At 22.2% G+C, this 27,344-nt stretch overlaps 13 protein-coding genes across 13 annotated transcripts; 7 read left to right on the top strand and 6 right to left on the bottom strand.

Annotated features, from left to right (window-relative positions):
- Positions 1–305: 305 nt before the first annotated feature.
- SRAE_2000096000 (Galectin, carbohydrate recognition domain and Concanavalin A-like lectin/glucanases superfamily domain and Concanavalin A-like lectin/glucanase, subgroup domain-containing protein) lies at positions 306–805 on the bottom strand (the record flags this gene model as incomplete). The annotated part of the gene is made up of 2 exons (XM_024651855.1): positions 306–704; positions 752–805. 2 exons carry the CDS (start codon positions 803–805, stop codon positions 306–308), a joined length of 453 nt encoding a protein of 150 aa, XP_024505490.1.
- An 822-nt stretch (positions 806–1,627) lies between these two features.
- On the top strand, positions 1,628–2,085 carry SRAE_2000095900 (Hypothetical protein; the record flags this gene model as incomplete). The annotated part of the gene is made up of 2 exons (XM_024651854.1): positions 1,628–1,948; positions 1,993–2,085. The coding sequence occupies 2 exons, from the start codon at positions 1,628–1,630 to the stop codon at positions 2,083–2,085; spliced, it is 414 nt and encodes a 137-aa protein (XP_024505489.1).
- A 266-nt stretch (positions 2,086–2,351) lies between these two features.
- Positions 2,352–4,329, top strand: SRAE_2000095800 (ATP-binding cassette sub-family G member 2; the record flags this gene model as incomplete). Its single annotated transcript, XM_024651853.1, has 3 exons — positions 2,352–2,566; positions 2,618–3,902; positions 3,946–4,329. The coding sequence occupies 3 exons, from the start codon at positions 2,352–2,354 to the stop codon at positions 4,327–4,329; spliced, it is 1,884 nt and encodes a 627-aa protein (XP_024505488.1).
- Positions 4,330–5,425: 1,096 nt separating this feature from the next.
- SRAE_2000095700 (6-pyruvoyl tetrahydrobiopterin synthase) lies at positions 5,426–5,839 on the top strand (the record flags this gene model as incomplete). The annotated part of the gene is made up of 1 exon (XM_024651851.1): positions 5,426–5,839. The coding sequence occupies one exon, from the start codon at positions 5,426–5,428 to the stop codon at positions 5,837–5,839; it is 414 nt and encodes a 137-aa protein (XP_024505487.1).
- Positions 5,840–6,291: 452 nt separating this feature from the next.
- On the bottom strand, positions 6,292–8,622 carry SRAE_2000095600 (Uncharacterised protein family UPF0183-containing protein; the record flags this gene model as incomplete). The annotated part of the gene is made up of 4 exons (XM_024651850.1): positions 6,292–6,480; positions 7,257–7,323; positions 7,439–7,521; positions 8,557–8,622. The coding sequence occupies 4 exons, from the start codon at positions 8,620–8,622 to the stop codon at positions 6,292–6,294; spliced, it is 405 nt and encodes a 134-aa protein (XP_024505486.1).
- A 3,052-nt stretch (positions 8,623–11,674) lies between these two features.
- SRAE_2000095500 (GH07373p) lies at positions 11,675–13,677 on the top strand (the record flags this gene model as incomplete). Its single annotated transcript, XM_024651849.1, has 2 exons — positions 11,675–13,045; positions 13,195–13,677. 2 exons carry the CDS (start codon positions 11,675–11,677, stop codon positions 13,675–13,677), a joined length of 1,854 nt encoding a protein of 617 aa, XP_024505485.1.
- Positions 13,678–14,533: 856 nt separating this feature from the next.
- SRAE_2000095400 (UPF0183 protein C16orf70) lies at positions 14,534–15,433 on the bottom strand (the record flags this gene model as incomplete). The annotated part of the gene is made up of 1 exon (XM_024651848.1): positions 14,534–15,433. One exon carries the CDS (start codon positions 15,431–15,433, stop codon positions 14,534–14,536), a length of 900 nt encoding a protein of 299 aa, XP_024505484.1.
- A 346-nt stretch (positions 15,434–15,779) lies between these two features.
- SRAE_2000095300 (MADF domain-containing protein) lies at positions 15,780–18,110 on the top strand (the record flags this gene model as incomplete). The annotated part of the gene is made up of 4 exons (XM_024651847.1): positions 15,780–15,868; positions 16,635–16,672; positions 17,005–17,366; positions 17,433–18,110. 4 exons carry the CDS (start codon positions 15,780–15,782, stop codon positions 18,108–18,110), a joined length of 1,167 nt encoding a protein of 388 aa, XP_024505483.1.
- A 169-nt stretch (positions 18,111–18,279) lies between these two features.
- Positions 18,280–18,614, bottom strand: SRAE_2000095200 (Hypothetical protein; the record flags this gene model as incomplete). The annotated part of the gene is made up of 2 exons (XM_024651846.1): positions 18,280–18,399; positions 18,444–18,614. 2 exons carry the CDS (start codon positions 18,612–18,614, stop codon positions 18,280–18,282), a joined length of 291 nt encoding a protein of 96 aa, XP_024505482.1.
- A 191-nt stretch (positions 18,615–18,805) lies between these two features.
- Positions 18,806–21,002, top strand: SRAE_2000095100 (Vacuolar protein sorting-associated protein 51 homolog; the record flags this gene model as incomplete). The annotated part of the gene is made up of 2 exons (XM_024651845.1): positions 18,806–18,931; positions 18,984–21,002. The coding sequence occupies 2 exons, from the start codon at positions 18,806–18,808 to the stop codon at positions 21,000–21,002; spliced, it is 2,145 nt and encodes a 714-aa protein (XP_024505481.1).
- Positions 21,003–21,051: 49 nt separating this feature from the next.
- Positions 21,052–22,265, bottom strand: SRAE_2000095000 (Innexin family-containing protein; the record flags this gene model as incomplete). Its single annotated transcript, XM_024651844.1, has 3 exons — positions 21,052–21,237; positions 21,285–22,025; positions 22,074–22,265. The coding sequence occupies 3 exons, from the start codon at positions 22,263–22,265 to the stop codon at positions 21,052–21,054; spliced, it is 1,119 nt and encodes a 372-aa protein (XP_024505480.1).
- Positions 22,266–23,288: 1,023 nt separating this feature from the next.
- SRAE_2000094900 (Innexin family-containing protein) lies at positions 23,289–24,506 on the top strand (the record flags this gene model as incomplete). Its single annotated transcript, XM_024651843.1, has 2 exons — positions 23,289–23,502; positions 23,554–24,506. 2 exons carry the CDS (start codon positions 23,289–23,291, stop codon positions 24,504–24,506), a joined length of 1,167 nt encoding a protein of 388 aa, XP_024505479.1.
- Positions 24,507–24,580: 74 nt separating this feature from the next.
- Positions 24,581–26,505, bottom strand: SRAE_2000094800 (Protein kinase domain and Serine/threonine-/dual specificity protein kinase, catalytic domain and Protein kinase-like domain-containing protein; the record flags this gene model as incomplete). The annotated part of the gene is made up of 5 exons (XM_024651842.1): positions 24,581–25,207; positions 25,282–25,449; positions 25,577–25,881; positions 25,944–26,023; positions 26,159–26,505. 5 exons carry the CDS (start codon positions 26,503–26,505, stop codon positions 24,581–24,583), a joined length of 1,527 nt encoding a protein of 508 aa, XP_024505478.1.
- Positions 26,506–27,344: the final 839 nt, after the last annotated feature.

The raw sequence follows: 27,344 nt of genomic DNA, 5'->3' as shown, positions 1-27,344 counted from the left end.
GTGGGTAATAGTATATTGATGAATCATTCATTATGAAATATTTAAAAATTTATCTCAAATATTATACGCAATTAAGTAAATAATATTTTATTATATAATTATTATTTTGTTGATAAAAGTGACAATGAAATTAATTACCACGTGAATTTTGTTTACATAAAATGTAGAAATCGATCATACAATTGGTATTTTAAAAAGTTGTATTGAAAATATGAAAACTATAAACTATAAATTTTTTTTATTTGTAATAACATGTTTGTAATAACAAAAAAATTTATTGTTAATATATTTTTAAATATTAAAAGTTAATCTTTATGAACTGAAATATAGTGAAGTTCAACATCTCCTTGTATTTCCATAGATGAAACATTTGTATGCCATTTTCTGTAGGAAAATTCAGTAAAGAATTGACCATCATATTTGCATTCAACATAATTTTCATTTGCTATAAAGTCAAGAGTAAAAATCTTGCAATGGTGGAATGGAAATGAATCTTCAAATCTTTCTTCCTCTAACCATGACCCATTTTCAGTACTATTTCTAACGACACATTTTTCGTCAAAGCGTACATTAAAATGGAAAACAATATCACTATCATTTGAAAAATTGATGTAAAATCTTTTTGCATGCTTTTGGCATTGTCCTATTATTCTAATATGTTGAGGTGTAGCAAATCCGTTTATTGATGTACTAAATGGTACACTCTAAAGAATAAAAAAAGGATATTTATTTTTATTTTATAAAAACTTACTGGATTGTATTCTTCTTTTGAAAATGATAAAGTAACACCATCGCCAATACCCATTTTAAGATTTTTATGAGTTAATAGTTTTTCTTACAAAATATTCTCTTTATATATAAAATATTTTATCAATAAATTATTCATTCATTTGCTTAGGTTATAGATTTAATGTTTTATAAGTTTAAAAAATGATAAGAAACTTCAATATCATATTAAAATATTCACTAATCCATTCAAGCATTTAAAAATATATTTACATTTGAATTTTGTTTCTAAATATAGGAGTGACATTTGCAAAAAAAAAATTACACCTTAAAATATTCTACTTTATTATACATAGAAAACTTCAAAAAAAGTTGTTGATAGTGTATATAAATACCTATCATTATTTATTATCATGATAATGATTCATATAAATGCTTATTTTTTAACAAACATTTTATAAAAATAATTCTTTTATGACAAAGAATAAGTTTATAATAAACATTTAACATTATAAATATCATGTAAATTAATAAAAAAAAATGTCCAAAAGTTTTATTTCATACTTGATATCAATGATACCATGACTTTTCGATATTAATTAATAAATACAATTTAATAAATACAAAAAAAATAAAATAAATTGACAAAATTAATTATTGACCATCAGATACAACATAAATTATCAAAAAAAAAATAAAATCATTCTTATATCTTTTAAAATCAATAATTTTATAATATGTCTATATTGTGATTAATACTAAAAAATTGTAGTATTCATTTAATTAATATAAAAATATGAATAAATAAATTATTAATATGTAATAATATGTTCTAAATTTCATTTTCTATAAAATTTTAACTCATTTTTTTTTTAAATATCTATATGTTTAATTAATAAAAATGGAAGAATATAATGAGATTATTAAAAAAGATATCATATATACAAAAGAAATTGCTGAAAAAATTATAGATAATTTTAATAAAGAAAATAATATTTTTGAAAAAGAAGATGTTGTAAGAAATATGCATAGTATTGATAAGAAGATAGTAAGTCAAGCATTGGAAGATTTTGATAAAATTGTATCTATAATAGAAAATAATTTAAGTTTATCAAAAACAAAACAAACAAGTGAAGATTATACTATTTCTTTTATAAATAAACGTTCATTTATTCAGATGATGTCAGAAATGTCTAATATTATTGATAATGATAATATAGAGGTAATCTAAATAATAATTTTTTAGCTTAATAATTAATTTTTTAGCTTAATAATGCCTATATAAAACTTTCTCAAGATTTAGATGAAATAAGAGGAAATATAACAATGTTAGAAAAACAATTAAAATATATGAAATAAAATTATTAATATTATTTTTAAGCAACTTTTTTTTATTATATTTATACTATTAATTTGTTATAAAATGTTATATATTATTTTATCCTTTTTTTTATCATATATATTATTTAATGATAATTAATATTTAATTTATTATGTATAAATGTATATTGAATATAAGAAATAAATTTTATTTACAAATTTTTTGAATATAAATAATTATCATTAATTATATTATTTTTGTAAAATTGACTAACAAAAAAATTTTTTTAACCAAACTTACTATAATGTCTATCCTTAAAAGTCACCTATCTGATCCTAATTTTACAAATAATTGTCTTGAGAATGGAACAACAACATCTAAAAGTCCTTTTATTGATCATTCAGAACCAGTCACATTAACATGGAATAATATTGAAGTAAAAACTTCATCTCGACATCTTCTTAAAAAAGTTAGTGGAGTTGCTTTACCTGGAGAATGTATTGCTCTTATGGGTGCAAGGTAAAAAAAAAACAAACTATTTTGTTTTAAAATAATATAAATTTTTTTTAGTGGTGCTGGAAAAACAACACTTTTAAATACATTACTTGGAAGAAATTCAGCAAATTTAACAGTATCAGGAGAAATATTAGTTAATGGAATTAATGTTGATAGAGGTATTACTAATATTTCTTCATATGTACAACAAGAAGATTTATTTATGGGTAGATTAACAGTATATGAACATTTAATTATTCAATCATACATGAGATTACCATCAAATAATAGTTGTAGTCAAAGAAAACAACGTATAAAAGAAATTGTTGATGAATTAGAATTAAATGATTGTCTACATTCTAAAATAGGTAGTGCAGGTTTAAAAAAAGGAATATCTGGAGGTCAAGCTAAAAGACTTGCCTTTGCTACTGAACTTTTAACAAATCCTTCATTATTATTTTGTGATGAACCTACAACAGGATTAGATTCATATATGGCTGCTCAGGTTGTCAGAACATTACATAGAATAGCTTGTGATACAAATACAACAATAATTTGTACAATTCATCAACCATCATCAGAGATATTTGAAAGTTTTGATAGAATAATTTTTCTTGCACTTGGAGAAATTGCCTTTCAAGGACCACCATCAGATGCTATAAATTTTTTTCAATATCTTGGTTTTAAATTTCCTAATCAATCAAATCCTGCTGATCTTTTTATAATGTATTTAGCTATTGAACCTGGTAATGAAGATGAAAGTAAAAATCGTATAAATGATATATGTAAAAAATATAATAAATCAAAATATAATGATTTAGTTATGAAACGTATTGAATGGCATAAAGATAATCCTCATTCAACAGTAAATATGCCAAAACCTCCATCAATATTTGTAATAACAATAGCAATGATAGTAAGATATTTTCTTGATAATTTACGAAATAATTCAATAGTTTTTGTTAAACCAATTCAAAAATTTTCTGTTGGTTTAATTCTTGGAATATTTTATTTTCAAACAGTTCATAATCAAGATGGTATAGCAAATTTAAAAGGTTTATTTTATTTTGTTATTGCTGAGTCAATTTTTCCAACAACTTTTATGGTTAATTCTGCTATATCCAAAGAATATCATTTAGTTTCTAAAGAGTATCATGATGGTATTTATCCAATTATGTCATATTATATAGCTAGAATATTAGCTTATATACTTTTTCCATTAATTGATGGTTCTATTATGTGTACAATAATTTATTTGTTAGTAGGACTTAAATTTGATATTGTAGCTATTTTTTCTTTATATTTTATTTTATTTATGATAACATTTACTAGTATCAGTTTTGGAAGTTTAATATCAGGAGTAAGTTTAAAAAAAATTTTTTTAAATTTAATATATTTTTTAGATTTTTATTGAATATCCTGTAATTCAATCAATGTCAACACCAATTCTTGTATCATTATCTATTTTTGCTGGTCTTTTTATGAATTTAACATCACTTCCAAATTATATATCATGGTTACAACATATTTCATGGTTTAAATATGGATATGAATCATTTATCATAACACAATTTAATAATTTAGAAAATATTCAATGTACAATACAAAAAGATGGAGTTTTAGTTGATACAGAAGTATGTCTTAGAAATGGAAAAGAAATAATTGAAAATATGGGATTTAGGAGTGATAACTTTTCTTTTAACATGTTTATTCTTTTTGTTATTGGTATAACACTTTTTCTTTTAGGATATATAGCTTTTACAATAAGAATTATTAGAGGAAGATAATTACAATTAGGCAATAATAATAAACTTTAATTTTAAGTACTAACAACAATAAAATACTTATAATATAAAAAATATACAATTTTATTTAATAAAGTTTTTAATTAATAATATTTTCAAAGAAAATATATATATATATAAGATTTTCATTTAAATTTTTTTTGTTTAAAAATAATATTTATTTTAGATTATCTTTTAACACCATTCTTTAAATAATTTTTTTTTATAGTATGTTATGTAAATAATCTTGTTTTGATAACAAATAATAATAAAACATATTTAACAACAATTTAATCCATAAAAAATAATTATAATATATATATTGTGATTGTTCTTTATTTAAATACATTACTGTAGTTATCTTAAAATCTTATTAAATAACAATTTTATAATATAATTGACAACCATATTGTAGTATGACATATTGTTATAAATAAAATTTATCCTTGAAAATATGATAAAAAAAAAGTTATATTATATAAAGTACAAGGTCTGAGTAATCAACAAAAAAATTTTCTTTACAGTATTCATATTTAAAATAACATTTTTAATCATTTTTAAAAAAGAAGAAAAAGATAAATTATTAGCCTCTTTATCATATACTTTAAAAAAGGTTAATCAAAAAATCTTAGATTTTATCAATAAAATTATATATGTTACAAATAGTATTTTTGAAATTGACAAAGTAAAAATGTAATACCTATGACATATAAAAATATCTTTTATCCTATTTATTATTAATATATAAATAAAAGATTATAAATTTAAAAAAATAATTACTTAATTAATATTCAATTTTTGTAGTATATATAAAAAAGTTTTTTTTTTATTTTTTTAAAAAAATAAATAGATTTAAAAGATACTAATAAAATTTTGTTTATAGAGAAAAGCGTTATAAAACCTAAAATTAATATGTTTCCTTTTATTTGGACTAAACTATATTATATCTTACTTGTTTATTATTTCTTATAAAATAAAAATCTTTTTTTTATTATGGCCAAATGAATTGTAATATATATTGATATATTGATATATATATACTTTTTTTTTCCAATAAATATAAAATAATTTATTATACTTTTTTTTTAGATAAATTAAAATGACTATTGTTTATTTAAAAAGAAATGAAACATTTTCGGCATCACATAGACTTAATTCAAATAAATTAAGTGAGGAAGAAAATAAAAAAATATACTCAAAATGTAACAATTTTCATGGTCATGGTCATAATTATGAGGTAACTGTTACACTTAAAGGATCTGTTAATGAAACCACTGGAATGGTATATAATTTAGCTGATTTAAAAAATGAAATGAAAATTGTTATAGATATATTAGATCATAAAAATATTGACAAGGACATTGACTATTTTAAAGATATCGTCTCAACAACAGAAAATTTAACCATCTTCTTTTGGAATGAGATGAAAAAAATTATGAAAAATGGTGATTTATTATATGAGATTGAAATCAAAGAAACTAACAAAAATATTTTTTGTTATCGTGGAGAATAAAATGTTACATAGTACAATAGACATCTGTCTATGTCAAATTTATATATATACATTTTTTTTTCTTTCTTCTTTTTTTTAAATATATGTATAAATTTTACAACTTTAGTCACTATACAATTTGGAATAAATTATTAGGAAAAAAGAGGTGTAAATATAATAAAAACTAAAATCACAAAATAGGAAGACAATTTTTATATTGCTCTATCAATCATTTATATGGTAAAACAAATTATAATTTTATATTATTCTTATATTCTTTACATAAATAATTCATATGATAAGGCATTTAAAAACTCCAAATCATGTTTCTTTGAAGCAATATTATTTTTTAATACATTTAAAAATTTTTTTTTTATTCCATATTTATTGTATAGTAGTATAATATTACAAATAAAAAAAGTTATTATACAATACATACATATATTATTTTATATTTAAAAAAAAATCGTTGGCTATTCAAAAAGTATTACTGACCCAATATGACCATTCTCCATTACTTCAAAAATCATTTGATTTGTGCCATAACAAAAATTTGCTCCAAATGGATTTTCATCTTCATTTGGTCCACCTCTATTTAAAACAACAGGCTTTGTTGTTATTTCACCATCACTATTTGTAAAAATACTATTAAATTCCTCAAACTACAAATAAATAATTTAAATTTTTAATTAAAAATGTTTTATATTTCAATTAATGATATTCCATTTCAAGGTTGAAAATGACAAAAAAAATCACTTATAATATATTCTATTGTCATTAACATAAACAATAGAAAGTTCTATTATTACAATTTTTCCCTCATTTATTTTACCAATAACAGCTGAGAAGCTTTATTATAATATGCTATTGAAATGTGATTCTATATAAATTTTATATTAAATAGCTAGGTAAATTATTTCTTTTATTACCCCAATCTATCTTTCTTAACTTCCTCATTAAGTATGGTAATAAATAATAAATAAAAAAAAACAAACCATATTGTCTTTTTTCTCTAGAATTATACATTAATTTATTAATTGTAACAGGATAGGGTAACTTTTCTATACCACCTATCTGGCATATTATTAATTACATTATAAAAATGACTTTCCCCTAGTATCATCCCATCACATAAACACTACAATTTAATATATTAAGTACCAATTGACTACATATGGAACTGACATCTGTTTTATGATGGCAAAACAAGTGATTGCCCATGTTATTGTCATACTTATCTTTTATAATATTACAAATTTTTCTCTCTTAATTTTAAGAATTTTTATTAAGTTAAAAAATTTTAATTTTTATATGATTGATAAGTCTAGTCAAATATATGTATATATATATATCAATTTCCAACTGTTATAAATATTACTAACTACTACTTCACTCTATTTATTTTATAATATAATATTAATTAAAAAGGCAAACTTACCTTTGAGTATGGGTCAATTACAATTCCTTCTTTTTCAAGTGCCAAATTAAAATGACATCTTGAGTATCTGAAAAATAATATATTATTGTAACATATAAATCTAATTATTTTTTATTACATAAAAAAAAATTAATTAAGTTAATTAAAAAAAAAAGATTTTTTGTTACATTAGCAAAACTTACATCCCAAAGTCATAATGTCCTGGAATATTTGTATGAAGAACAAATTTTATAACTCTTCGTGTTTTGCAATTAAATAATATGTCCTTAAAAATAAAATTATTATTATATTATTTATAAGATTTTTATATTTTTAACATATTTAATGAAGTATCATTATATATTTCTTTAGTTATTAAAATTACTTTTTTTTTTTTAAAATAAAGATTTTTATTACTACCTTAAATAATTAATTTTTAATTTATATAAAGTTATAACAAAACTTATTATAAAATATTGCCAATTTAGTAATGCATACATAATTTAAATATTTTCGTAATAAATCAAATGTTATGTCAATATATAAATAGTATTTTGTTTATTTAATCATAATCACTCCTGACATTGGTCATTTATCAAATCCTCCTAGGGGGTTATTAATATATGTTACAATTTGATGAGTTTTAACAAATTTAACGGTTTTCTATTGATACAATCTATTATATAATTTCAATTTTTAACATTAAAAAGTTTAATGTAACGTAAAATACTTAACAAATTATATTTTTCCCTCATTTTAATATTATAGAAAATATTCAATCACATCAATTTATATCATAACTAAATATATTATTATATATCCTATAGAACAATTCTATTTATATATTCATTGAAAGTTTTTGCCCTCTCAACAAATAATTTTCATAATTTTCATTCATCCTATTACAAAAGCATTTTATATAAATATATTATATATATATGTATGTATTTTGAAGGATCAACATTAAATTCTTGTCGGCATTTTGTCTTTTTGTTTTCTTTCTCTCTCAATGAATACATAATTGGGCCTAGTTTTGAAGACTGGAGTATTTAATAACAATTTATTCTCAATTAACTCCTGTTACACGATTGTCACTATCCTCATTATCTTATCATTATTTCTTATTGTCTTAAACTACAATAATTTTAATCACTAATCATAATCATAAAAAGCGATGCGCATCCACTTTTAAGATTTTTCACTAAGAAGTTTCATGTAATTAGTAAATTTTAAAAAGAAAAACCGAAAATATCCTTCCTCATCTTAATATTGTTCTCCCTTATCAGTCAATCTTTTAAGACAATAGATAGATATATATTACATCTATCATTACAAAACTTTTTTTCCTCTCCGAACATCTATTCTTTTCTATATACATCTCAGTCATATAATTCTTTTATCAGTCCAAATTAGAGATGATTAATTAGCACACATCATTGCACTTTACATGTCTCTATTGCTTCATTCTCATTATCCTCTATATTTTAATATATATATATATATCATTTCTGATTTTAAAAACTCATTCATTTGATATATTTATTATATTTTTAATATATATATGCGTATAATAAAAGTTTATTTATTGTAAAATATTCCTTATTTTTATATAATATAATTATTATATAAATAAAAAGTAATAGCCTTAGGATAAACTTTTTATCCAACTGTTAGTTATAATAATATTCATATTCTTAACAATAAAAGATACCAAAGATGGATAAAGATAAATTATGCAGGTGGTATAGTGATAGTAATTAAATTGACAACATTTCTCTTGTAGCTTATCTGATTAACTTATGTAATAACGGCTGTTTAATCTAAGCTTAGTATAATATTTATTTATTTTAATTTACAGTTTTAAAAGGAATAATCAATTAAAGTCATTTTAATTTAAAAGACAGACAGGTGTATGGATGTTTACAAAAATCAGGTAACATTACTTACTTTTACTTTCTAAATAAATCCACCGACAAATTTATTGCGTATTTGTATCACCTATTGCATATAACTCTTCAACTATCATATTAATAATCATGTAAATATAAAAATTTTTTCCTTCTATAAACGATTACCGGCACTTAATCAGTAGTAATACTCAAAATGCCATCCAGGCAAATACAATATCGGTTATCAAGATTTTTTCTTTTATATTTACCGACAACATATATATTTTAAATATAAAAAAAAAAAACTTTAAGTGCCCTTCAAAGATGATCTTAAAAACGTTCAACCCCTTCTTTATCTTTAAATGAGGCATGTATAAAAAATGACTTTTACAACAATTCTTATTTACATTTCTTAAAATGTTTATGTTTTTCTGTTTTGATATTAATGACAGATTAAGAATAATTTATCTAACAAAATGATATGATTTTACCTTCCACTTTTTCACACTTTACAATATGCCAATCCTATTTTTAAAATGTACAAATCAGTCATCTTTTATCATTTTATGACATTAATTGCATGTTCCACTATTGTATTAAATATGAAAAAAAAAATAGAAGATGACAATTATACTATCATAATACCCCTCTTAAAGAATAATCTTTATTGTTGATAATGAAATTAAAACTACAACAATACTACTGGTGGTAAAATTTTTTTTTTATAATAAAATTCAATTTATATTTCTAAATTTTTAATCAACTTTCTTTTTAAATAAAAATTATCAATCATTTCTGTTACATTATTGTTTCCAAAATATTTATAATACTAAGCTATTTTATACCAATTAGAAAAATATATAAATTTAGGACATTCAAAAATTAGTTCTTCCTCAATAATCTTTAATACATATCTCTACTAACTATAAATAAATAAATACAATTTGTATTATTTATAAATTATAAAATGACAACATAACCTCAAAATGAGAAAATGCCGGCGCCTAATACCCCTACCATAAAATCAGAGTTCTTTTATTTTTATATCATATATATATAACTACCACTAATATATATATCTTTACAAAAATTATACTTCTTTGACCAATTAATTTATTTAACTATATATATATATAAAAGAAAGATGAGATTGAAAAGTACACAAAAATGAAAATATATATATTTATTTATATATAAAAATACCATATATATATATAAATGTTGAAAATATTTAATTAAATCATTACTCAACACACATTTATATATAATTTTGCCAAAAACAGATCTTTTTACCATTTTTAGTTTTAAGGGATATATCAATCTTCTCAAAATATCTCTCTTATTAAATGGTATTTAAACTTTTAATTACTTGTAAATATTTAAATATTCTCATCCTTTTAACATTACTCTAAACTTTTTAGACATATCTTATCACAAATTTCTCTTGAAATATTTAATATTTTAAAATTATTCCACAATTTATCTTTTTATCTCATTTTTTTTTTATAACAGACTACTATAATATATCATTTTTAATCTAAATAAAAATTAACACTGTCTTAATATCAAAAAAGGCTAAAGGATAAAACTTTTGGTCAAGTTTCTCTTGTTCCATCTCCATCAAACATCAATTCATTTAATGTAGGAGGTTTTTAATAAAATGCCATAGCCTATCCTTGATTGATGATGAAAAGTATATTTGTCATAAACTTATTATTTAACTTGCGCATAGAAAAAAAAAAAATTTTTTTAAATGATAACAAAAGTTTACATAAACTTATATGTATATATATATCCCTCCTTCCATTTATATTATATTCCCTTTTTTTTCTTTTTTACTTACTACTTAAATGAATATTTATTCTTAACAAAATCTTTCTGTTGTTTCAAATACTTAATAACTTATATAAAAAAAGTAATATTTAAATTGTCATAACCATTTATTGAAAGAAAAACTTTTGAATTAGAACTATACTTAAATTACTTCAACTAAATATATTCTATATTTTGCTTAATCTTATTTTACATTTCTATTGTTTAATATTAATCGGGATCTGTATAAGGATTTAAATGGGATGTTTTGAATGATAATGGAAATTAAATCGTCAAAAGTACTTATTGTATTTATGTAACTTTTTCTTCTTTTATTTACAAATAAACTGGTGTTACTCTTTTTACTATTCTTGAAAAATAAATAAGCTTAAGCATCTGTTGCTAGTATGTATTTTTATTAAAATTAAAATTATTATTTAAATCTTTCTCTTACAACATTATTATTTTTAATTTAACATGTTATCATTTATATTTATAAAAAGTTACATATCAAGATATTAGAAAAAGATATTGTTATTGTTATGTTCATACATTAAATTTTATATTCCCTTTATAACCCCAGTTCTATTAAAGCTAAAAGGAGGAACAAATATAATGGACAACCTAATAACTCCTCCCGTTTTTGATAACAAAATCATTTAACTACATTTGAACTTTTTCTTATTTTATTTATTATTTTTAGATATTTCAAGTATTGATATTTATATTTATAAAAGAATGACAATATTTCAAGTGACTTTTATAATATTATTACTATTTCTAGTAAATATTCATTTTTCTATTTCTACACCACCCTACCTATTATCAACAATAAATGATAAGAAAATAGAAAGTCAATATCCAAATTGTCCATTAGAATGTGAATGTGAAAAAAGAATTTTACCAAATAAGGAGGAATATTTTTCAGTTTATTGTTTAAATGGCAATCTTACAAATAATGATTTTTTTCAAATATTAAAAACACTTTCTATCTCTACTAATTCACTTGAAATAATAGCTCCACCTGAATCTCCAAATACCTTTCAATGGTCAGATAATTTAAACAAGTTTAAATTTTTAAATAAATTATCATTAATTAATTGCCAAATTCCGGCTATCTCTCAATCAGTATCTCTACCAAAACTAGAACATTTATCATTAAGAAATAACAATATTAAACATATTACTATACATTCCTTCTCAGGATTACGTTCTTTAAAATACCTAGACTTATCTCATAATAAGATAGCCAATCTCCCTACAGGAGCCTTTAACTTTTTACGCCAATTAACAGGATTATCATTAGCACACAATAAATTAACTGACTTGGCAACTAATCTACTAAAAGGACCATACTCTTTAAGAAGTTTAGAATTAGACGGAAATGAGATAAAAATAAAAGATTTAAATAAATTACTGATAGATGTCTCAGAATTAGAAAGACTAGAAATTAATTATTGTTTTCTTAATGATCAAACAATTTCAATGATAGATATGTCAATAATTAAAAAATTAAAAAGAATAGGTATTGCTGGTAATAATTTAACATTTGTACCAACTAATTTATGGAAAAAAGTTCCTCAATTATTAGAAGTTGACTTATCTTATAATGAATTAGAATACATCCAACCATGTGCTTTTTGTGGAGCTAACATAACAAGAATTTACCTTGGAGCTAATCTTTTGGGAGCCAAGTCTGATACACTTCATCCAGAGGCTTTTGCTGATACAAACTTGGTAGAGCTTGACTTGTCAGATAACTTGCTAACTAAATTTAACTCAAAATCTTTAGGATATGCACAAAATACATTACAAATATTACATCTTTCAGATAACGATCTAACAGAGATAAGAGGAGAATATATTCATACATTACCAAAACTTAAACAGTTACATTTAGCTGATAATGGTATAAAAGAAATTCCTGATATTCTTTCTAAAGATTATTCACAACTACAATTTTTAAATTTATCTGGTAATGGTTTGTCAAGTTTCCCTGAATCAATTAGTTTTTTGTTTCCTTTATTGAAAAGTTTAGATATCTCAAGAAATAGATTTAATCTTATACCTACTGATATTTTGTCTAACTTTTTTAATCAAATGGAACAGGTATGTTTTTTTTATGTATAGTATTTAGTAGAAATGTTTGATTAATATTGTTAAATGATTTATGATATATAATAAATCATTTTAACAACTTGTATTATATCACTCCCTTGGTCATTAAAAGTTATTGTTAATTTTATCTTATATTTTAGGTATATCTTTACGATAACCCATGGGATTGTCGGTGTGCTATAACAAACTTACAACAATTTATGTTACAAAGAATGGCATATAGAAATGTTTTAAAATATGACAAAACTTTATGTTCACAACCAGAATTAGTTAAAGGTTTACCAGTACATACAGTTATTGATATTAATGATTGTGGAATTTTTCTTGGATCTAAATTTGGTTTTACTCAAGTTAATGAATTAGCTATACTTTTACTATTAGTAATTGCTGTCTCAGTACTATTTTCATTACTTATTCTTGTTTTTTATTATGGACGTGAAAGAAGACATAAAGGAACTTACTTAACCAAAGAAGGAACACATTCTGTATTGAGTAGATCAATTAATTCATCTATTGTTACAAGGACACCAACACCAGAAAAAGGTAGCTATAAAGGTTTTGATGAAATGCTTATTCCACCACCTCCACCCCCACCAGGAAATTTATATTTACATGGTTATTAAAAAAAAAATCTTTTTTTTTTTCTAATTGTCCTTCATTACAATATCTATATTTATTTGACAATTAGTTAAAAATATAAGCAAAAAGAAAAAAGTAAAATAACCATTACTCGCGTAGTTACAGTCAACTCTCAACCGATGATAATCATAAATATTACAAACATATATTTTTATCATTTTAATTTCTATTATATGTACATAAATAACATAATATATTACCAACAATTAATAAATTATACTTAATATTTATTTTTATTCTATAAATTTTACAAAATATATTAAAAAATATATTTTATATGTATGATATATATATACAACTTCCAGATGTATATCATAATTTCCTCTCTTTTCATTTAAAATATAAAGGACATTTAATTTGATAGATATCTTTTTTTTTTTTTCTCTCTATTTCTATCACTTTTTTAATACCCTTGAGTAAAGGATGATCAAACAAAATACACTTGCATTTTTAAAAATATATACAAAATATAAATATTCGAAACTATATAGATGAATGAAGATAAATTATTTTTAATATTTTATTAAAGTTACTTTTTGAAATATCTTTTTAATATTTAAAGGAAAATTAAAATACATCTATGTGGTTGTATCCATTTCCTAAGTTAATAAAATAAGTTTAATACCATATATATTAAGATTAAAAATGTAATATAATACACATTAGTTATAGAAGTCTATGTTTTCAAAGTATAATTTTATATTTTAGTATCATAAAAGTTAAGGAAATAATTACACGTTAAATATAATAACCTTATGCTTACTATTATTTATCACTCAATCATTTATATTTTTAGTTATAGAAAAAAAATACCCTTAATTTTATTGTTTTGGTTTTTTTTTAACTTACCAAACCCATAGTAAAATAATTGAAAAAATAATCGGCTTTTTCCTCATCATTTTTTGCTGTCTCCTTAAAAACTCCTTTTTGAATTAACATTTTTTCATCAGATTTATAAAATATTCTTGAAGGTGCTCCTAAATCAGATATAACTTGATTCTCTTTGCAATCAAATAATATTACTTTTTCATATGTTTTTATAGCATTTTCACTTTTTCGATATCCACCATCATTAGACCATTCACAGGAAAAATTTATTTTTAAACCTTTTATTTTTCCATCCTCCTGAATAACATCAATTTTATTTAATTTATTTGTTCCACATAAAGTATATGTTGGTTGTGGAGGTATTTTTGCTTCTGATAATGTAGAACCATAAAATATTGTCAATCTTTCTAATTGAGGAATAGAAGAATTTGAAAAATGTAATGATCCCAAACCATGAGCATAGGTACTTTGGACGGCAGATGAATCCTTAGCCGGAAAGGCAAATGATGTACCACGCCAATTTAAAAGGAATAATTTTTGTAAATCATCATACTCTCCAGGATGTGTAGCTCCAAAACATTCTTGTACTTTTTGAATGTCAGCTGGTTGATCAGGTGTTGAAAAAATTGTTTGCCCAAATTGTAGAGTTAATTTTGAAGGTGCATAAACTTCAATAATTTTTAATACTTGTTGTTTACTATCAAATATTAATCTGATACCATCATCTTTTAAATTTATACATATATCTTTAGAAAATGGTTCTTTTGGACAATAGATAAGTTGGATATTTTTAACTATTCTAGGAACATTCTGTAATGCAGATATCATTTGATTAATTGGAGTCCCCAAAATAAATTCAACACTATCATTTCTTAATCCACATTCAGGTATAACTTCAAATGATATTGTCATTTTTTAAAATATTTAGTATCAATATTTATTTATCTATAAAATATTTTAATTATTTAATAATCAATGTGTTTTAAATAGATAAATATATTGTTAAACGTCTCACTTATCAAAAATAAATAAGGTAATTATTTACAAAAAGAAACATTTAAAAAAGAAATACTTTATTTTTATTTTAATGTAACAAAAAAAAAGATAACAGCAATTTTAATATCTTGTAAAGAAAAATATAACAAAAAAAACAATAGGTATTAGAAAAATGAAATGATTCTGAATAGTAAGAAATAAACAACTACCATTATACTTCTATTCCAACATGAGAAAACTCCTGATTAACAATAAATAAATAATGTATAAACAAAATGAAAAAAAAAAGAAGAATTCTCCACACGACATCACCTCACATGACCGCCACGCCGCGCCGTTATTAAGAACTTGGTAAGTAATTTTTAACGCGTCCTTACTGAAGCGTCAATTCGATGGTAAGATAGAAAATTCGCAAATCTATGGAAATGGTACGACAGAATATAAAAATAATATTTTTCCTTGATTTTTTTTTTTAAAACTTAAAGCATATTTGCATAAATTTTATCCAACTATAGTTTTTTTCCACTTACTTTATAAAATTATTTTCTTAAAATATAAGGTAAAAAAAGATTGTTGTTTTTATGTATGAAAATATTCTTTCAATTTACAAATTCTAAAAAATTGAAAATTTCTTTTAAATATTATAAATTATAAGAAAAAGCTTTTTTGTTATCAAATTATTGAAATCTAATAAACAACTGTCATGTATATATACTATGATGTTAAAGGTTTCTCTTTATTTTCTAGCATTAAACAAAACATTTTTTATCATTAAATTTAATTTAAAGTAAAACTATTTATATGATACTTTGTTTAATGTAATAATAGAACACAATAAATAAAATAATATCATTATATATTCTATTTTAAAAGAACAACTTTTTTTTATCTATCATCAAACATAAAATATGTGACAATTTTTGTTAATATTTTTTTAAAAAATTTCTATTCAATAAAAAACTTAAAAGTAATGATAAAAAAAACTTTAATTATTTTTACTTATCATCATCCTTTATCAATGGCGGGCACGTGCCAGTCATTAATTGGAATGTATTGGAACAACGTTTTTCCATTGTATACGAGAAAACCGCACACAACGTTAATGACGCGCATTTAGTCCGTCCCGTTCATTCATAAAACCACCAGAAAGTAAAAGTAAATTGCTACCTTATAATAATTATAATCCACTTATTTTTATTTTTATTGGTCTTTCCTATATATACAATTTTTTTATGTTGGCATTTCTGCCTCTATATAATTAATATTTTTTTTGTCATTTACTATCATTCCTTATATTGTCTGTGATATTATATTATAACACATACAACTGTTCGTATATATTAATATTTTTACGATCAATAGCAAACCGTGAATCCTGAATCAGGTTTTTACGGTTAGTTTTATCAAAACAAATACAATTCAAAACTTAGCCGACGGCCCTTTTTTCACGATTTTTCCTACAAAGTTGGAGTATCGCGCTTCTTCAGATCAGTCCGGCGATAGTTTGTCGCAGACTAGGCTTCACTCTGAAGATCAGTTTACAAACACGCTGGAGGGAAATGAAATGAATTGTCAAGATGTGAAGCCTAACATTCATAGTATTTCCAACGGCAATAGTGAAGATAGGCATAATGAAAGGACAAGCAATGGCGTTACTATCACCGATGAAATTAGATTTAGTATTATTGAAGCAATACAGTTGAGGCCTTGTATTTGGGACAACTCATCAAAAGAAGCACGAAGTCATTTATCGAGAAAAGATAATTTTATGGAAGTTGCACAACATTTAAATAGTTTGGGACATCCATTATCAACATTAGATGTAGAAAAACAATGGAAAAATTTAAAAGTATGTATTTTTTTTAAAACTAATACTTAATTTATTTTAATTATATTATTTTGTTTAATTTTTTAGGATACATATAATAAAGTGAAAAAGAAACTAATACTCGATCAACATGGAAATATGGTACCGCCAAAATGGCGATTTTTTTCTGCAATGTTATTTTTAGATCAAGCCGATAATTATCAAACAACCCAGCAACAACAAATGAATAATATAATGTTAACAACTCCAACAGATAGTCGAAAACGGCGACATAATATGGAATCACCATCTTTATCACTACAAAAAATGTCAAAAACTGATATGTTAGGGCAATTACCTTGCTCAGAGATTGATATGCAACCAATGTCTCATGAAGATCTCAGTGTTCCGTCTAGTTCTACTACACCTCAGACGATTAGATGTACAATTCCTATAGCAACAAATCTCTATAAAACTCATGGCACAGATAATTCAACTACAACAACTGCAACTCCAAGAGGAGGATATACAAATCACCATCAATCTCTTCATCATTCACAATTTTTTGCTAGTAATGCTGTATTAGATGATGAATATTCATCTTTTTGTCGAAGTTTAGTATTTTCCCTAAGAGAAATAGGAAGTACCAATAGATTACAATATCTAAAAGTTCAAAAAGCAATTAGAGATACAATTCATGAGGCTCAGGTTCAATGTATAATGTCTGGTGGACAACAATGTAACAATAAGATGTCTTCGAATCCAAACAACCAGGGATATAAGTAAATAACTTTTAGTTATTTTTTACCAACCAAAAATAAATAAATATTTCACACCTCTCCTTTTTTGTATTTTTAGTTTATTTTTATTTTATTGTTATTGTGTATGTAATGACAAATGATGAAATGTTATTCTTATAATAAAAATAATTATTATTTACGTTATTCTTTTTTTTTTATTTTGTCCATGAAACTTTTGGTATATCATTGAATTCACTGAGATTTTCTAATTTTTCATTTAACTTGTTCACTTTATCCTTATATGAAAGTGCAGCTTTCTCACGTAATCTTTTTTCCTAAAAATTTATTAATTTTAATTAATTACTATTAAATTACTTACTTTTATTTGTTCTTGTTTTTTTTCAAATGCAATTTGAGCAGGAGTTTTTTTAATTACTTTTTCTTCTTTCTTAATAACTTTACTCACTTCTTCTTTAGAAGGTTTTCCTTTTTTTAATGAAATTCCACCTTTTAGTTTAAGACCACCTTTAACAACACCTTCTGGTTTCATAATAAATATTGAATAAAATAAAATGAACAAAAATTAAAGCTTTTATTTATTTGAATCACATGTTCGTTTTAAAAACCTTTTTTGGTGAATCGTTTACTAAACATTCAATTTTTCTAACTGCCAGTTGTCTGCTCTATAGATTATTTACCATTAAAATAAGTATAAATAATTGTAATTTTTATTAAAAAAAAATGGCAGACAATAATCCTTTAAATATAAGTTCACCTAATTTTGATGTTGATGCTTATATGTCTGAATTAAGCAAAAGAAAAACATTGGATGAATTAATTTCACTTGATGAACAAATGATATTTTCTGTAATTTTTTAATTATTTTGGTAATTTAAAATTAATTAAATATTTATTTTAGGTTCGTAAACTTGATGGTGAAATGCAACAACTTGTTTATGAAAATTATAATAAATTTTTAACAGCTGTTGGAACAGTTAAAGAAATGAAAAAAGAATTTTCAACGATAGATGATCAAATGTGTAGTTTATCTAATTCAATAAAAAATATTTCAACTTCAACAAAACATTTGTGTAATGTTTTTGGTAGGCATAGAGAAATTGTAAAAAAATTGACTGATCAAAATAAGACGATAAAATCTTTACAATGTATCTTTACATTACCAGATGTTTTAAGAAAATTAATTGATAATAAAGATTATAAAAATGCTGTTTTAAAATATTTAACTGTAAAAGAAAAATTGGATAATTTTAAAGATCATCAAAGTATAAAAAAAATATATGATGAAAGTATGGAGAGAATTAATGAATTAATAGAATTACTCCAATTAAAATTATTAAAAAGAATTACAAGTGAAGAAGAGTTTACAGAAATTGTTCAGTTACTGGAACGATTAGGTGTTAATACAGAGTTACTTAGTAATGATGTATTAAAAGTTTATAAAGAAGGTTTGAATAATGAATTAAATAACCTCGAAACACAAGTTAATTCAAATTCCGTTTATTTTGATGTTCTTGAATTTGTTGACAATGGTGTATGTTCTTTTCTAAATAATTTATCAACAATAAAAATATTATTTTCAAAACATTTTAAAATTAATGAAGGTAATGTTTTAGAATTTGCAGATGAAGCAATGACAAAAATTTCTGAAATAATTTTAAAGAAATTTTTATCTGAAAAAGAAACTAGTGATTCTGTTATTCTTGTAAGAGCTATGGATAGAGTTTATAGAAAAGTTTGTCACTTAACTAATGAACCAACAAATTTTAATTATGTTCCATTAATTAATGGTGTTATAGAAGAAGTTTTAAAATATCAAATAGTATTAAATTATCAAAATCTTGTTGATTCAATGTCTAAATCATTACTTGAAATGAGAAATGATTTATCATATCTAAATAATTTTTCTGATTTTTCTAATATTTTAACACATTGGGAAGAAAACTTTTTAATGATTATAAAGAATACTCTTGCAAACTTGTCACTTTTTACTTCATCTGATGTAACATTTTCTAACATCAAAGATCATGGAAGTTCTTTTAAATTTATTCAAACATTTCCAATACAAATTCGGGATGGAATACTTCTTCCATTTATTAGTGAATTATGTTCAATTGTAGACAATTATATAAGTGGAAAAGATCCAAAAACATCAAATGTTTCTCCAATATTTTATATATTATTAGCCAAATTTCTTCAAAATTTTAGAGAAAAACATTTAAATTATCTATTAAATTTATCTTATGATACATTTAGATTTGAAGAATGTCAAAAATGTTCTTTGGTAGAAGTTAGTAATATTGAAAATATGATTGCATTAAAGGCAGAAAGTATTCTTCATAAATTTGTTTCATATCATGGTTTTAATTTATCATTATTATTTGTTAAAAGTATTGAATCTAAAGATTGGACTAGTTGTCCTGAATCAAGAGGAGAATCAAGAAGTGTTGTCAAAAGAGTAATGGAACAATTTTTGGATTTAAATAATCAAGTAAAATATTTTGTAGAGGATAATGATGATAAAGTAATTAGTGATAATTTAAAGAATATATCAATAAGTAAAAAACATTTAGATGGAAAGTATGATACTACTTCTTCATATACTAATAGTGTAGTTGACAAACTTTTTGCTGAAAAAATTGATTTTTTAGTACCTTTAGAATTTAAAAAATCTTCAATTATGACTGGAGTTGTTAATATATTTTTAAAATCTACAATGGAAGCTGTTAGATTAGAAACATTTTCTAAAAATGGTTATTCACAAATGCAAGTAGATTGTCAAAATTTAAAAAGTTTTTTTATTAAATTTGTCAACAATCCAACTACTTTAGATTCTTATTTTGATGAAATTTTATCTGCTGTTATATCAAGACTTATGTTAACACCTTCTAAAACAACAAGTACTAATCCATTTGATTAAAAAAAAAATGTATATAAATTATTAATTTATTTAAATGATATATAAAAATTTATTCACTTTTACTACAGTAATCTCTCGATTCATATAACTTGGAACATAAATCTACCATATTTACATATCCTGAATTTGATTCAACTAAACGTAGTACTGTAGCACCATCATATAACAATGTTTTGTTTATAAAACAATTAATGTCTTCTTTAGTTGCTGATCTTAATTTCGGATCATCTTGAATCTAAAAAAAAAAGTTTTTAAAATAAAAAATAAAAAAAATTAACTAACTTTTAATGCACTTTTAACCATTACATATTTACTTTCTCTATTAAAAATTCTATATAACCAGTAGAATAAATTTAAAATTGATATAATAATCATGAAAAAGAAAAATATCCATAAAAATATATAAATTTTTTCTATAAACATATTATAAGGTAAAATACATTGAAGTGTATGTTTTCTACTTTGTCCTAAATCTCTTGTCTCTAAATCACAAAAAGTTACACGAGGAAAAAATTTTGTAACTCTCCAATCATAACCAGATAAAAGTGTATAAGTAATTTTAAATCCCCAAAAAATATCACTTGATTGAATAAAGAAATTTAAAATTAACAATTGACAAAATAAAAATATTATTGCTATTACTTTTTGACCAAGATATGTTGTTGTTAAATACATAGTACTTTTAATCATAGATTGACTTTTTTGTTCTGGTAACTGATAAAGTTTACGAACTATCAAATTATTTGTCTTTTCTATTTCAGTTTTTTTTCCTGCTTTACTTTCTTTAAAACATATTTGAATTAGATCAGAAATATTTGTTTCTGAAAATGAATATGCCATCATAAAGATTAATTTTGGTAAGTATGCTAAAAATGCTTGACCTGCTAATATATATGGAATCCATTGATAATAAATTATTTCATTATTTTCTCTTTCTTCAACATCATTTGGTAAACTTGAAATATTGGCATAATAAGTATTTTCAACAAAGCAATATTGACGTATATATCTATTCCATGTTTCCTATTTAAATTTTAAAAAAAATTATAAGATTAGGAATTAAAAACTTACTGGATATTCTGCTGGTACCCAACAAGTAATAGGATCACCAATATTTTGTATAGCCATAACAAATAATGCAAATCCAGCTAATATAAAAGCTGTTTTAGCATAATTTATTCTATCTACAGCATCATCATCATGACCACTATTTTTAGTTTTGTTGATTAACAAACCTAATTGGCTACCTAATTGATGATTCATTATTTGAATCTAAAAAAAAAAAGTAAAGTGTAATGGGAAAAGTTTATATTTTAAAATATATTTATATTTAAAAATTTTACAACATGAAAAGTGAATAATAATTATGGTAGAATTACATTACACATTTACATTTGATAAAAATATATTATCTGATAAGAAAGTTCTTTGAAAGAAACAAGATTGTATACTTATAATTAATAATATATTTTTATCATAATTATACGAATAATAAATAATACGGCAAATATAATATGAAATTAAATATGATAATTTAATTTCAAAAAGTTTTATTTTATCAATAGTATATGAAAACTCATCAAAATCATCTTTTAAAACTTGATTATTTTATATAAAAATAATAATAATGTAGATATCTATACTTATAAATAAAAAAGATAAAAGGGCATTAGTCAGTGGAATGACAAAAAAAAATATTAAAATAAATTTAAAACATTAATATTATGAAACAAAATTTTTCAAAACTATTTCCTAACCATTAATATATTTCTGTTTTAATATTTTTAGTAGGAAACTAGTTTAAATTGACTATTTAAAATAAAAGCATTAAAAAATTAATATTATTTAATAAAATCTTTTATCAATATATATATACACCTTTTATTATAAATATTATGATTCTTAGATATTTTCTTTGATCCATTTATTTATATTTTTAAATAATATACACTATATTTTTGTTAATAGTTGTAGTTTAATTACAAATTTTTATTCATATTTATTACTTTAGTATGTCTTATCACTTAATTGATACATTTAAAAATGTTGTTAAAATATTTTGTAGAACATTAATATTAAAATCAAATGCCTTCTTTATCAATTATAAATCATTGAGAATATAATATATAAATTTCTTGATAATAATAGCAAATACCGACCACTAACATTATTGCTTTTATTTTAAATTTTATTTTGCATGTAAACTTTGATTACTTATACTTTTACCGTATAATTTAAATTTTAAAACTTTATTTATTATAAATTTTTATTTTTTAAGTTTTCAAAATGGATGTATTTGTGAGTATTGTTTATAAGCTTATGGAAGAAAAATATGAGGATGATTTTGTGGATCGAATGCATTATAAATATACTCCTTTAATTATTCTCTTATTGGGTTCTGTAAATATAGCTAAAGTTTACCTTGGAGAAGCTATTAATTGTTTTCAAAAAGCTGAATTTAGACCAAGTTGGGTACAATATTCATATTCTTATTGTTTAAGTAAGTTTTCTTTTTTTATTATTATTTTATTATATATTTTAAATTATTAAGTTGAAAATACATATTTTCTTCGTACAAATGAATCTATTCCATTAGAACATGAAACTAGAAGAGAAAGACAGATAGCATATTATCAATGGGTACCATATATTTTAATACTTCAAGCATTAATTTTTTATCTTCCTCAATTAATATGGAGATCATCAAATTGGTTTACTGGTCTTCATATAGGAAATTTTGTTCAAACATTTTTAAAAGATAGATTTGGAGAGAGAATCGATGAAAATGCAAAAAAAGTAGCTAAAGCAATTGATGGTGTAACAGATATTAGACATAAATATTTTGGTATTATTGATGTTAATAGATATATAACTATTTTATATTTTACTATGAAAATATTTAATATGATTATTGTTCTTATAAATATGTTTATTTATGGACAATTTATTGGTGAACATTTATTTGGTCTTAGTGTTATTAAACATTCTGGTGAATGGAGAAATTCAGGATTATTTCCTCGTGTTACTGTATGTGATTTTACAATTAATAGAATTGGACAAGAAACTAATTATACAGTAGAATGTGTATTACCATTAAATATGTTAAATGAAAAAATATTTGTTTTATTATGGTATTGGATGTTAATATTATTAGTAGCAAACTTTATTAATATTATTAATTGGATTTGGGGTCTTTCAAATAGAGATAAATTTTATAGAACATTACAAAATTTTAGTGATAATAAAAGAAAATATCAAATATATTTTTCACAACTTAATAAAAGTGATATTTTATTAAATGGAAGTGATGAATTTTTACATAGTGAAGCTGAAAGAGTTATAACTACAACATATAATAATTGGGATCTTTATGTAGGATTTAGATTAATTAAGGCAAATCTTAATATATATACAACATCAAAAATATTTGACTATTGGTGTGATCAACAAAAACCATATGAAGAACAGATAGAAAATGATCGATTTTATAATTATAAAAAATAAAAATAACATTTTAAAATATTATTTTAATAATAAATAAAAGTTTATTAGTAAAAAAAAAACAAACAAAAAGTATTTTATATATTTCTTCCGTACTTAGCAGCCCAATCAACTCTACCATTAAATTCACTACTTTCTGTTCCACTAACTTCAGTATTACTTTTATTATTAACATTTTTATTTTTACATGCAAACATTGGTACATATCCATAAGCATATTCAAAACGTGCCTGAACAGAAGATTTTTGTCCTAATGAATTATTTAAATTTCCATTTAATAATGATTTATTTCTTAATGTTGAATTAAATGATAATGTATTTTCATTTTTATTAATCCCTGGAGCATAACGACTTTTTGCCATATATAATTCTTTTGCTGGAATTTTTTTATTTATTGCTGAATTTTTTTTAACTTTTTTTCCCTCTTTATCTTCTTTTTCTGTTTCTTCTTCAAATAATGATGTTTTATTTAATGGTAAATTTCGATTAAATTCTCTTTCTGTTCCTTCTTTATACTTTAATTTTTGATCACTATCTTCATCTAATATTTTATCTAAAGCACTACTTTTTTTATTAATTGATGTAATTAATTTTGAATCTGATTGTGATGAAAATGATGAAGCTTTCCTATTACCCGTATTTGGTTGACTAAAGACTGGTGCTCCAAGCTTTTGTGCAACTTGAAAATATTTATATTTTAATGACTAAAAATAATAATAAAAAAAAATAATTTTAAATTTAAATTACTATATATAAATTTTTTTTTAACACTACTTACAGCTGCTGCACTGGGACGTTTTTCAGGATTCCACAATAATGAGGCAGACATTAATTTTAAACCATCTTGACTAATATTTGTTACTATAGAATCTAATGGTGTTGGATTACATTGTTGAAATTTAAAATTCATATTAGCAGCCAATTGGTATCCCTCCACCCAATCATCCTTTAATAGAAAAAAATATATATATATTTATTTTTACAATTATAAAATATTTATATTTTTTAGTAGTAAGAAAAAAAAAATAATGTTATAAATATATATATATATATTTTAATCTACAATAACTTACTTTTGTTGGAGTTCCCATAATACTAATAATTTTAAATAATTGGTCCAATTCAGAGGTACCCGGAAAAAGTGGTCTTAACATATATAATTCACACATAATACAACCAACAGCCCAAATATCAATAGGAGAATTATAATTTGTGGATCGTAATAAAATTTCTGGAGCTCTATACCATCTGGTAGAGACATAATCTGTAAAAGGAGGTCGAGATCTTATTTCTCTTGCTAAACCAAAATCTGCAATTTTTACCAATTCTGTTCCATTACACATAATATTTTCTGGTTTCATATCTCTATGAAAAAATCCTTTAAAATAATAATAAATTAAGTTGTTTTTATTTCAAATTTTTTAAAAAAAAAAAAGTTACCATTTTTATGCATATATGATAATCCCTGTAGAACTTGATAAATAATATTTCTAATAACATTTTCTGGGAAAAATCTATCTCTAAAATTTATAAAGATAATTTTATATAAAATGTTAACATTATAATAGAAAAAAAAAATATATATATGTTATATATTAGTATTATTGTTATTTTATAAAAAAAACAATAAAAAAAAGAAAAGAAAAAATACTTACCTATCTTTCATAAGTTCATATAAATTTTCTTGCATAAATTCAAATACAAAATATAAAGTATCATTTTCTCTTAAAACTTCTTTTAATTTTATTATATTTGGATGACTTAATTTTTTTAAACTTTTAACCTCCCTCAATGCCATTGCCTCATCCCATGAATAAAATTTTTTTTTCATTCTTTTAATAGCAACAATATCACCGGTATCTAATTTTTTTGCCAAACTAACTTCACCAAAAGTTCCATCACCAACTTTTTTTGTAACTTTATACCTATCAGCAAGTGTCTGACCTCCACTTTTTGTTGTTGTTGATGAAGAAGGATTAGGAGAATTCTCAATAGAACTCATTCTACTTTTAAATAGTATATATTTATAGTTTATATAATAATAGTTTTTTTTTCAATTATTTTAGTTATAGTAGACAGATAATATTTTATAAAATACCTATAATAAAATAAATAAAGTTTTTTTTTTTTTATTATTATTTTTTATTTTCTTTCTTTTGACAAATCATATTACCATAAAATATAGATGTTATCTTTCAATTGCCAAACAACTTTAATCTTAATATATAAAAAAATATTTCGAATAATATAAATAACTTATAAACATTTATATATATATATATAGAAAATACTAGATATTTAATTAAAAAAAATAAATAATATAATAATGTATGTCTAATTAAAGAAAGAAAATGATATTAGAAGTATTGTGATATTATTAACAATAATAAAATTTAATAGTTTTTATAATATTGTTGCTTTTAAGTGTTGAATAGATAAGTGAAAATTATAAATATTTCTCTTTTTCTAGGTAAATACGGCCCTTCAAATCTAAAAATGTTGTTGGCATGGAAACAACTTCTTTTTTTTTTTTTTGAAGATTTCCTACTAGATTTGTAATATTCCAATATCTGTAGGTTTGACTAGATGATGAGGAGAATAAATATACAAATATAGTGGTTTAAATATAAAAATTATATTCTTTTATTTTTCTAAGAAATTGTTAAAAATACCCTAAAAAGAAAAATGAATAAAAGTAGAGAAAAGGAGGAACTATTAAAGAAACTGTTATAAGCTTGAAAAATAAATTATTATACAATAAAATAGTTAAAAAGTTAATAATATATTTATTTGTTCTGTATAAACATAATTACAATCATGTTTTTTTTTCTAAGTTTTGTC

The sequence above is a fragment of the Strongyloides ratti genome, assembly GCF_001040885.1.
Source record: "Strongyloides ratti genome assembly S_ratti_ED321, chromosome : 2".
NCBI lineage: Eukaryota > Metazoa > Nematoda > Chromadorea > Rhabditida > Strongyloididae > Strongyloides > Strongyloides ratti.
Note: the sequence above shows the minus strand (reverse complement) of the source record. Positions and strands in the feature narration are given on the sequence as shown.